The sequence below is a fragment of the Oncorhynchus mykiss genome, unplaced genomic scaffold, assembly GCF_013265735.2.
Source record: "Oncorhynchus mykiss isolate Arlee unplaced genomic scaffold, USDA_OmykA_1.1 un_scaffold_309, whole genome shotgun sequence".
Taxonomy (NCBI): Eukaryota; Metazoa; Chordata; class Actinopteri; order Salmoniformes; family Salmonidae; genus Oncorhynchus; species Oncorhynchus mykiss.
In genome coordinates, this window is record NW_023493758.1 from 1 (window position 1) to 12,500 (window position 12,500).

At 49.0% G+C, this 12,500-nt stretch overlaps 1 protein-coding gene across 1 annotated transcript in view; it reads right to left on the reverse strand.

Annotated features, from left to right (window-relative positions):
• Positions 1–11,092: 11,092 nt before the first annotated feature.
• Positions 11,093–12,500, reverse strand: part of LOC118950550 — a 22,666-nt gene continuing 21,258 nt past the window's right edge. The window contains exon 2 of the mRNA XM_036973766.1: positions 11,093–12,500. This exon is cut by the window's right edge and continues 439 nt beyond it. Within this exon, the coding sequence (XP_036829661.1) occupies positions 11,402–12,500 (1,099 nt within the window). The 3' untranslated portion in view covers positions 11,093–11,401.

Below are 12,500 nucleotides of genomic sequence, written 5' to 3' on the forward strand. Positions count from 1 at the left end.
AAGAACCCTAACCCTAACCCTAACCCTAACCCTAACCCTAACCCTAACCCTAACCCTAACCCTAACCCTAACCCTAACCCTAACCCTAACCCTAACCCTAACCCTAACCCTAACCCTAACCCTAACCCTAACCCTAACCCTAACCCTAACCCTAACCCTAACCCTAACCCTAACCCTAACCCTAACCCTAACCCTAACCCTAACCCTAACCCTAACCCTAACCCTAACCCTAACCCTAACCCTAACCCTAACCCTAACCCTAACCCTAACCCTAACCCTAACCCTAACCCTAACCCTAACCCTAACCCTAACCCTAACCCTAACCCTAACCCTAACCCTAACCCTAACCCTAACCCTAACCCTAACCCTAACCCTAACCCTAACCCTAACCCTAACCCTAACCCTAACCCTAACCCTAACCCTAACCCTAACCCTAACCCTAACCCTAACCCTAACCCTAACCCTAACCCTAACCCTAACCCTAACCCTAACCCTAACCCTAACCCTAACCCTAACCCTAACCCTAACCCTAACCCTAACCCTAACCCTAACCCTAACCCTAACCCTAACCCTAACCCTAACCCTAACCCTAACCCTAACCCTAACCCTAACCCTAACCCTAACCCTAACCCTAACCCTAACCCTAACCCTAACCCTAACCCTAACCCTAACCCTAACCCTAACCCTAACCCTAACCCTAACCCTAACCCTAACCCTAACCCTAACCCTAACCCTAACCCTAACCCTAACCCTAACCCTAACCCTAACCCTAACCCTAACCCTAACCCTAACCCTAACCCTAACCCTAACCCTAACCCTAACCCTAACCCTAACCCTAACCCTAACCCTAACCCTAACCCTAACCCTAACCCTAACCCTAACCCTAACCCTAACCCTAACCCTAACCCTAACCCTAACCCTAACCCTAACCCTAACCCTAACCCTAACCCTAACCCTAACCCTAACCCTAACCCTAACCCTAACCCTAACCCTAACCCTAACCCTAACCCTAACCCTAACCCTAACCCTAACCCTAACCCTAACCCTAACCCTAACCCTAACCCTAACCCTAACCCTAACCCTAACCCTAACCCTAACCCTAACCCTAACCCTAACCCTAACCCTAACCCTAACCCTAACCCTAACCCTAACCCTAACCCTAACCCTAACCCTAACCCTAACCCTAACCCTAACCCTAACCCTAACCCTAACCCTAACCCTAACCCTAACCCTAACCCTAACCCTAACCCTAACCCTAACCCTAACCCTAACCCTAACCCTAACCCTAACCCTAACCCTAACCCTAACCCTAACCCTAACCCTAACCCTAACCCTAACCCTAACCCTAACCCTAACCCTAACCCTAACCCTAACCCTAACCCTAACCCTAACCCTAACCCTAACCCTAACCCTAACCCTAACCCTAACCCTAACCCTAACCCTAACCCTAACCCTAACCCTAACCCTAACCCTAACCCTAACCCTAACCCTAACCCTAACCCTAACCCTAACCCTAACCCTAACCCTAACCCTAACCCTAACCCTAACCCTAACCCTAACCCTAACCCTAACCCTAACCCTAACCCTAACCCTAACCCTAACCCTAACCCTAACCCTAACCCTAACCCTAACCCTAACCCTAACCCTAACCCTAACCCTAACCCTAACCCTAACCCTAACCCTAACCCTAACCCTAACCCTAACCCTAACCCTAACCCTAACCCTAACCCTAACCCTAACCCTAACCCTAACCCTAACCCTAACCCTAACCCTAACCCTAACCCTAACCCTAACCCTAACCCTAACCCTAACCCTAACCCTAACCCTAACCCTAACCCTAACCCTAACCCTAACCCTAACCCTAACCCTAACCCTAACCCTAACCCTAACCCTAACCCTAACCCTAACCCTAACCCTAACCCTAACCCTAACCCTAACCCTAACCCTAACCCTAACCCTAACCCTAACCCTAACCCTAACCCTAACCCTAACCCTAACCCTAACCCTAACCCTAACCCTAACCCTAACCCTAACCCTAACCCTAACCCTAACCCTAACCCTAACCCTAACCCTAACCCTAACCCTAACCCTAACCCTAACCCTAACCCTAACCCTAACCCTAACCCTAACCCTAACCCTAACCCTAACCCTAACCCTAACCCTAACCCTAACCCTAACCCTAACCCTAACCCTAACCCTAACCCTAACCCTAACCCTAACCCTAACCCTAACCCTAACCCTAACCCTAACCCTAACCCTAACCCTAACCCTAACCCTAACCCTAACCCTAACCCTAACCCTAACCCTAACCCTAACCCTAACCCTAACCCTAACCCTAACCCTAACCCTAACCCTAACCCTAACCCTAACCCTAACCCTAACCCTAACCCTAACCCTAACCCTAACCCTAACCCTAACCCTAACCCTAACCCTAACCCTAACCCTAACCCTAACCCTAACCCTAACCCTAACCCTAACCCTAACCCTAACCCTAACCCTAACCCTAACCCTAACCCTAACCCTAACCCTAACCCTAACCCTAACCCTAACCCTAACCCTAACCCTAACCCTAACCCTAACCCTAACCCTAACCCTAACCCTAACCCTAACCCTAACCCTAACCCTAACCCTAACCCTAACCCTAACCCTAACCCTAACCCTAACCCTAACCCTAACCCTAACCCTAACCCTAACCCTAACCCTAACCCTAACCCTAACCCTAACCCTAACCCTAACCCTAACCCTAACCCTAACCCTAACCCTAACCCTAACCCTAACCCTAACCCTAACCCTAACCCTAACCCTAACCCTAACCCTAACCCTAACCCTAACCCTAACCCTAACCCTAACCCTAACCCTAACCCTAACCCTAACCCTAACCCTAACCCTAACCCTAACCCTAACCCTAACCCTAACCCTAACCCTAACCCTAACCCTAACCCTAACCCTAACCCTAACCCTAACCCTAACCCTAACCCTAACCCTAACCCTAACCCTAACCCTAACCCTAACCCTAACCCTAACCCTAACCCTAACCCTAACCCTAACCCTAACCCTAACCCTAACCCTAACCCTAACCCTAACCCTAACCCTAACCCTAACCCTAACCCTAACCCTAACCCTAACCCTAACCCTAACCCTAACCCTAACCCTAACCCTAACCCTAACCCTAACCCTAACCCTAACCCTAACCCTAACCCTAACCCTAACCCTAACCCTAACCCTAACCCTAACCCTAACCCTAACCCTAACCCTAACCCTAACCCTAACCCTAACCCTAACCCTAACCCTAACCCTAACCCTAACCCTAACCCTAACCCTAACCCTAACCCTAACCCTAACCCTAACCCTAACCCTAACCCTAACCCTAACCCTAACCCTAACCCTAACCCTAACCCTAACCCTAACCCTAACCCTAACCCTAACCCTAACCCTAACCCTAACCCTAACCCTAACCCTAACCCTAACCCTAACCCTAACCCTAACCCTAACCCTAACCCTAACCCTAACCCTAACCCTAACCCTAACCCTAACCCTAACCCTAACCCTAACCCTAACCCTAACCCTAACCCTAACCCTAACCCTAACCCTAACCCTAACCCTAACCCTAACCCTAACCCTAACCCTAACCCTAACCCTAACCCTAACCCTAACCCTAACCCTAACCCTAACCCTAACCCTAACCCTAACCCTAACCCTAACCCTAACCCTAACCCTAACCCTAACCCTAACCCTAACCCTAACCCTAACCCTAACCCTAACCCTAACCCTAACCCTAACCCTAACCCTAACCCTAACCCTAACCCTAACCCTAACCCTAACCCTAACCCTAACCCTAACCCTAACCCTAACCCTAACCCTAACCCTAACCCTAACCCTAACCCTAACCCTAACCCTAACCCTAACCCTAACCCTAACCCTAACCCTAACCCTAACCCTAACCCTAACCCTAACCCTAACCCTAACCCTAACCCTAACCCTAACCCTAACCCTAACCCTAACCCTAACCCTAACCCTAACCCTAACCCTAACCCTAACCCTAACCCTAACCCTAACCCTAACCCTAACCCTAACCCTAACCCTAACCCTAACCCTAACCCTAACCCTAACCCTAACCCTAACCCTAACCCTAACCCTAACCGAGTCCCACTTTTCACAGCCGTGCACCTGGTGATTGAAAACGTGCAACTGGTGATTGAAAACGTGCACCTGGTCACCCAAAACACGGTTCTCTATGCGGTTAGCGGTGTTACAGATATACATGTCCGATAATGATGCACCCTACTACGGACCTTTAGCAATGGGGGCCGGCCTGAATTATTTATGGAAGGTATGATTACTTTTTTCTCTCTCCGTGCAACTGGTGATTGAAAACGTGCACCTGGTCACCCAAAACACGGTTCTCTATGCGGTTAGCGGTGTTCCATATATTCATGTCCGGTTATGGCGCACCCTACTACGGACCTTTTCAATGGGGGCCGGTCCCAATTATTTATGGAAGGTATGATTACTTTTTTCTCTCTCCGTGCAACTGGTGATTGAAAACGTGCACCTGGTCACCCAAAACACGGTTCTCTATGCGGTTAGCGGTGTTCCATATATTCATGTCCGGTTATGGCGCACCCTACTACGGACCTTTAGCAATGGGGGCCGGTCCCAATTATTTATGGAAGGTAGGATTTTTTTTTTTTTCAACACTTTTCCCCTCTTTTTCTCTCTCTGCCGGGGCCGGCCCTGAGTGCTTTATGGACGGTTTAAAACATGACTATGGATGCAAATGCTCATTTTCCTCCGTGCACCTGGTGATTGAAAACGTGCATCTGGTAACCCAAAAATTATAAAACGGTTTTAAATACTTTTACCCGTCATTCTATTGATATAGCCCGCTAGGGGAGTGCCCCACTACGGCCCTCTCTCTGTCAGGGCCGTCCTTGGGTGCTTTTTAGACACTTTAAGAAATCACGATGGATGCAGATTGCTATTAATCCTCCGTGCAACTGGTGATTGAAAACGTGCATCTGGTAACCCAAAATTTCAAATATGGTTCAAAATGAATTTAAAGGCACCCCTCTCATTGTTGCCCGCTATGGGAGCACCCCACTAAGGCCCTGTCTCGGTCGGGGCCGTCCTGAGTGCTTTATAGACACTTTAAGAAATCGCGATGGATGCAGATTGCTATTAATCCTCCGTGCAACTGGTGATTGAAAATGTGCAACTGGTGATTGAAAACGTGCACCTGGTCACCCAAAACACGGTTCTCTATGCGGTTAGCGGTGTTCCATCTATTCATGTCCGCTTATGGCGCACCCTACTACGGACCTTTAGCAATGGGGGCCGGCCCGAATTATTTATGGAAGGTCTGATGATGAATTTTTTTTTTTTTCACCATCTCTTTCTCTCTCTGCCGGGGCCGGCCAAGAGTGCTTTATGGACGGTTTAAAACATGACTATGGATGCAAATGCTCATTTTCCTCCGTGCACCTGGTGATTGAAAACGTGCATCTGGTAACCCAAAAATTATAAAACGGTTTTAAATACTTTTACCCGTCATTCTATTGATATAGCCCGCTAGGGGAGTGCCCCACTACGGCCCTCTCTCTGTCAGGGCCGTCCTTGGGTGCTTTTTACACACTTTAAGAAATCACGATGGATGCAGATTGCTATTAATCCTCCGTGCAACTGGTGATTGAAAACGTGCATCTGGTAACCCAAAAATTATAAAACTGTTTTAAATCATTTTACCGGTCATTCTATTGATATAGCCCGCTAGGGGAGTGCCCCACTACGGCCCTGTCTCGGTCGGGGCCGTCCTTGGGTGCTTTTTAGACACTTTAAGAAATCACGATGGATGCAGATTGCTATTAATCCTCCGTGCAACTGGTGATTGAAAACGTGCATCTGGTAACCCAAAAATTATAAAACTGTTTTAAATCATTTTACCGGTCATTCTATTGATATAGCCCGCTAGGGGAGTGCCCCACTACGGCCCTGTCTCGGTCGGGGCCGTCCTTGGGTGCTTTTTAGACACTTTAAGAAATCACGATGGATGCAGATTGCTATTAATCCTCCGTGCAACTGGTGATTGAAAACGTGCATCTGGTAACCCAAAAATTATAAAACTGTTTTAAATCATTTTACCGGTCATTCTATTGATATAGCCCGCTAGGGGAGTGCCCCACTACGGCCCTGTCTCGGTCGGGGCCGTCCTTGGTGCTTTATGGACACTTTAAGAAATTGCGATGGATGCAGATTGCTATTAATCCTCCGTGCAACTGGTGATTGAAAACGTGCATCTGGTAACCCAAAAATTTAAATATGGTTCAAAACCCGGGTAACACCACTCTATTTACGGACATGACAGTAGAGCTTACCCCCTGGAGCTATTGACCTCCAGGCTTGTAGGCCCTTACTCACCACCCGGGTATCACCCCTCTATTTCGGGGATGATACCAGCAGGGGACCCCCCCCCACCTCCACAACCTCGCATACCAGGTGAACCAGGGCACCCACACTTAAGCACCCCTCCTCGGACATTAAAGCAGATAACCGCGCTGTTATGAACCGCGTGCACCTGGTCACCCAAATGGAACTTGTGCACCTGGTCACCCAAAAGGACCGGCGTGCACCTGGTCACCCAAAAGACCCGTGTGCACCTGGTCACCCAAAGGCCGGCGTGCACCTGGTCACCCAAAAGACCCGTGTGCACCTGGTCACCCAAAGGCCGGCGTGCACCTGGTCACCCAAAAGACCCGTGTGCACCTGGTCACCCAAAGGCCGGCGTGCACCTGGTCACCCAAAAGACCCGTGTGCACCTGGTCACCCAAAAGACCCGTGTGCACCTGGTCACCCAAAAGACCCGTGTGCACCTGGTCACCCAAAAGACCCGTGTGCACCTGGTCACCCAAAGGCCGGCGTGCACCTGGTCACCCAAAAGACCCGTGTGCACCTGGTCACCCAAAGGCCGGCGTGCACCTGGTCACCCAAAAGACCCGTGTGCACCTGGTCACCCAAAGGCCGGCGTGCACCTGGTCACCCAAAAGACCCGTGTGCACCTGGTCACCCAAAAGACCCGTGTGCACCTGGTCACCCAAAAGACCCGTGTGCACCTGGTCACCCAAAAGACCCGTGTGCACCTGGTCACCCAAAAGACCCGTGTGCACCTGGTCACCTAAAAATTATAAAACTGTTTTAAATATTTTTACCCGTCATTCTATTGATATAGCCCGCTAGGGGAGTGCCCCACTACGGCCCTGTCTCGGTCGGGGCCGTCCTTGGTGCTTTATGGGCACTTTAAGAAATTGCGATGGATGCAGATTGCTATTAATCCCATGTGCACCTGGTCAACCAAAAGACCCGTGTGCACCTGGTCACCCAAAAGACCCGTGTGCACCTGGTCACCTAAAAATTATAAAACTGTTTTAAATATTTTTACCCGTCATTCTATTGATATAGCCCGCTAGGGGAGTGCCCCACTACGGCCCTGTCTCGGTCGGGGCCGTCCTTGGTGCTTTATGGGCACTTTAAGAAATTGCGATGGATGCAGATTGCTATTAATCCCATGTGCACCTGGTCACCCAAAAGACCCGTGTGCACCTGGTCACCCAAAAGACCCGTGTGCACCTGGTCACCTAAAAATTATAAAACTGTTTTAAATATTTTTACCCGTCATTCTATTGATATAGCCCGCTAGGGGAGTGCCCCACTACGGCCCTGTCTCGGTCGGGGCCGTCCTTGGTGCTTTATGGGCACTTTAAGAAATTGCGATGGATGCAGATTGCTATTAATCCCATGTGCACCTGGTCACCCAAAAGACCCGTGTGCACCTGGTCACCCAAAAGACCCGTGTGCACCTGGTCACCTAAAAATTATAAAACTGTTTTAAATATTTTTACCCGTCATTCTATTGATATAGCCCGCTAGGGGAGTGCCCCACTACGGCCCTGTCTCGGTCGGGGCCGTCCTTGGTGCTTTATGGGCACTTTAAGAAATTGCGATGGATGCAGATTGCTATTAATCCCATGTGCACCTGGTCACCCAAAAGACCCGTGTGCACCTGGTCACCCAAAAGACCCGTGTGCACCTGGTCACCTAAAAATTATAAAACTGTTTTAAATATTTTTACCCGTCATTCTATTGATATAGCCCGCTAGGGGAGTGCCCCACTACGGCCCTGTCTCGGTCGGGGCCGTCCTTGGTGCTTTATGGGCACTTTAAGAAATTGCGATGGATGCAGATTGCTATTAATCCCATGTGCACCTGGTCACCCAAAAGACCCGTGTGCACCTGGTCACCCAAAAGACCCGTGTGCACCTGGTCACCTAAAAATTATAAAACTGTTTTAAATATTTTTACCCGTCATTCTATTGATATAGCCCGCTAGGGGAGTGCCCCACTACGGCCCTGTCTCGGTCGGGGCCGTCCTTGGTGCTTTATGGGCACTTTAAGAAATTGCGATGGATGCAGATTGCTATTAATCCCATGTGCACCTGGTCACCCAAAAGACCCGTGTGCACCTGGTCACCCAAAAGACCCGTGTGCACCTGGTCACCTAAAAATTATAAAACTGTTTTAAATATTTTTACCCGTCATTCTATTGATATAGCCCGCTAGGGGAGTGCCCCACTACGGCCCTGTCTCGGTCGGGGCCGTCCTTGGTGCTTTATGGGCACTTTAAGAAATTGCGATGGATGCAGATTGCTATTAATCCCATGTGCACCTGGTCACCCAAAAGACCCGTGTGCACCTGGTCACCCAAAAGACCCGTGTGCACCTGGTCACCTAAAAATTATAAAACTGTTTTAAATATTTTTACCCGTCATTCTATTGATATAGCCCGCTAGGGGAGTGCCCCACTACGGCCCTGTCTCGGTCGGGGCCGTCCTTGGTGCTTTATGGGCACTTTAAGAAATTGCGATGGATGCAGATTGCTATTAATCCCATGTGCACCTGGTCACCCAAAAGACCCGTGTGCACCTGGTCACCCAAAAGACCCGTGTGCACCTGGTCACCTAAAAATTATAAAACTGTTTTAAATATTTTTACCCGTCATTCTATTGATATAGCCCGCTAGGGGAGTGCCCCACTACGGCCCTGTCTCGGTCGGGGCCGTCCTTGGTGCTTTATGGGCACTTTAAGAAATTGCGATGGATGCAGATTGCTATTAATCCCATGTGCACCTGGTCACCCAAAAGACCCGTGTGCACCTGGTCACCCAAAAGACCCGTGTGCACCTGGTCACCTAAAAATTATAAAACTGTTTTAAATATTTTTACCCGTCATTCTATTGATATAGCCCGCTAGGGGAGTGCCCCACTACGGCCCTGTCTCGGTCGGGGCCGTCCTTGGTGCTTTATGGGCACTTTAAGAAATTGCGATGGATGCAGATTGCTATTAATCCCATGTGCACCTGGTCACCCAAAAGACCCGTGTGCACCTGGTCACCCAAAAGACCCGTGTGCACCTGGTCACCTAAAAATTATAAAACTGTTTTAAATATTTTTACCCGTCATTCTATTGATATAGCCCGCTAGGGGAGTGCCCCACTACGGCCCTGTCTCGGTCGGGGCCGTCCTTGGTGCTTTATGGGCACTTTAAGAAATTGCGATGGATGCAGATTGCTATTAATCCCATGTGCACCTGGTCACCCAAAAGACCCGTGTGCACCTGGTCACCCAAAAGACCCGTGTGCACCTGGTCACCTAAAAATTATAAAACTGTTTTAAATATTTTTACCCGTCATTCTATTGATATAGCCCGCTAGGGGAGTGCCCCACTACGGCCCTGTCTCGGTCGGGGCCGTCCTTGGTGCTTTATGGGCACTTTAAGAAATTGCGATGGATGCAGATTGCTATTAATCCCATGTGCACCTGGTCACCCAAAAGACCCGTGTGCACCTGGTCACCCAAAAGACCCGTGTGCACCTGGTCACCTAAAAATTATAAAACTGTTTTAAATATTTTTACCCGTCATTCTATTGATATAGCCCGCTAGGGGAGTGCCCCACTACGGCCCTGTCTCGGTCGGGGCCGTCCTTGGTGCTTTATGGGCACTTTAAGAAATTGCGATGGATGCAGATTGCTATTAATCCCATGTGCACCTGGTCACCCAAAAGACCCGTGTGCACCTGGTCACCCAAAAGACCCGTGTGCACCTGGTCACCTAAAAATTATAAAACTGTTTTAAATATTTTTACCCGTCATTCTATTGATATAGCCCGCTAGGGGAGTGCCCCACTACGGCCCTGTCTCGGTCGGGGCCGTCCTTGGTGCTTTATGGGCACTTTAAGAAATTGCGATGGATGCAGATTGCTATTAATCCCATGTGCACCTGGTCACCCAAAAGACCCGTGTGCACCTGGTCACCCAAAAGACCCGTGTGCACCTGGTCACCTAAAAATTATAAAACTGTTTTAAATATTTTTACCCGTCATTCTATTGATATAGCCCGCTAGGGGAGTGCCCCACTACGGCCCTGTCTCGGTCGGGGCCGTCCTTGGTGCTTTATGGGCACTTTAAGAAATTGCGATGGATGCAGATTGCTATTAATCCCATGTGCACCTGGTCACCCAAAAGACCCGTGTGCACCTGGTCACCCAAAAGACCCGTGTGCACCTGGTCACCTAAAAATTATAAAACTGTTTTAAATATTTTTACCCGTCATTCTATTGATATAGCCCGCTAGGGGAGTGCCCCACTACGGCCCTGTCTCGGTCGGGGCCGTCCTTGGTGCTTTATGGGCACTTTAAGAAATTGCGATGGATGCAGATTGCTATTAATCCCATGTGCACCTGGTCACCCAAAAGACCCGTGTGCACCTGGTCACCCAAAAGACCCGTGTGCACCTGGTCACCTAAAAATTATAAAACTGTTTTAAATATTTTTACCCGTCATTCTATTGATATAGCCCGCTAGGGGAGTGCCCCACTACGGCCCTGTCTCGGTCGGGGCCGTCCTTGGTGCTTTATGGGCACTTTAAGAAATTGCGATGGATGCAGATTGCTATTAATCCCATGTGCACCTGGTCACCCAAAAGACCCGTGTGCACCTGGTCACCCAAAAGACCCGTGTGCACCTGGTCACCCAAAAGACCCGTGTGCACCTGGTCACCCAAAAATTATAAAACTGTTTTAAATACTTTTACCGGTCATTCTAATATTAAATCCCACTATGGAGCCCCACTACTGGGGAAAATTCACCGGAGGGCGCCAAAGGTAAATGGATTTTAGAATCCTCCATATATATTGTAGCTTTGGCGCACTCCAGTGAATTTTTTAAAGTACTGGGGCTTCATATTGGGAGTCCAGGTAAATGTATTTTGAAACACATTTTTAATCATTTTAATGCATAAATGACACAAATACAAGGGTGAATTTCAAACAAATATGCTTTAATTAATCAGTTAATCATTTATTGATTTGTCCCTCAATCAGTGCCCGGGCCCGGCTGGCATTTTTGGGCAAATTGTGGTACCGGTAGTGGCGTGCCTGCGTTTCCAGAGAGTGACACATATGGTCAGCCACAGTTCCTCGGTCTGTATCCAAGCCTTGGTTAAAGTTCAATGTGGCAACACTGCGTCGAATTGTACCGAAGGTCACTTTACTTCCAATACCAAACTCTGCAAAGATTTGCCCCACATACTCACACAGATTACCGTAAGGTTGACCGCAGGATGTGAAAAAGAAGAGTTCTATTTCTGAGGTCATTCCACTCAGATGAGGCCTGATTTGATGGAATCGTTTAAGCCAAGTGTATTCCTCCTGACATAGAACAATTCTGCACTCCCCAAAGCTATAGTTTGTTTTGTGGCTAGCTACACACATCTGATAACCCCCACCTTCCGGGGTTACTTCATTGAAATCACTCTCACTAAACATGGTGACTGGGGATCGTCGAGTGCCATTAAATATGGCCAACCGGCTGGACATGAGAGCTGCAAACCTACGCCTGTCAGAGCAGGTGGCACGGACCTCCAGCCTACTGAGAACTGAAGGAATGGCTTGATTGCTTAGCTCAACAAAGCGTTTTAAATCCGCAGCGCTGAGCACCTCGTCCCTGCAGCGTTGGCGGAATTTTGCCCTATGAGTTGCCTGGCTCTGCCGTGAGTCCCTGTCCATCTTCGCCAAGCAGAGTAACATCTTTCGAATTCCAACGACCTTAGCTTGCATACCATTTGGCCGGAACTGAATGAGATAATTCAGGAAACCTCGAATATCGGCCCGGTACATTTTTAACGTGGATGGTGCCAAACCACGGTCATCACATTGACCATACCACTCATACACACGTCTGTAGTTATCCAGAAAACACAGTCCTTCATCGGCCTTGCCCTCTGACATAATGCGGAGGAATTCCCGTACTCGGGATATACTGGTGCGACTATTGTCAATTCGTTTAACTGAAGGTTGTCTACCCGTAATATATTGTTCATATTCAGTCAAAATTACATTACTCCAAACCTCCATTCGGGACGGTACGCCGCCGCCGTCCTCATCACTCTCGCTC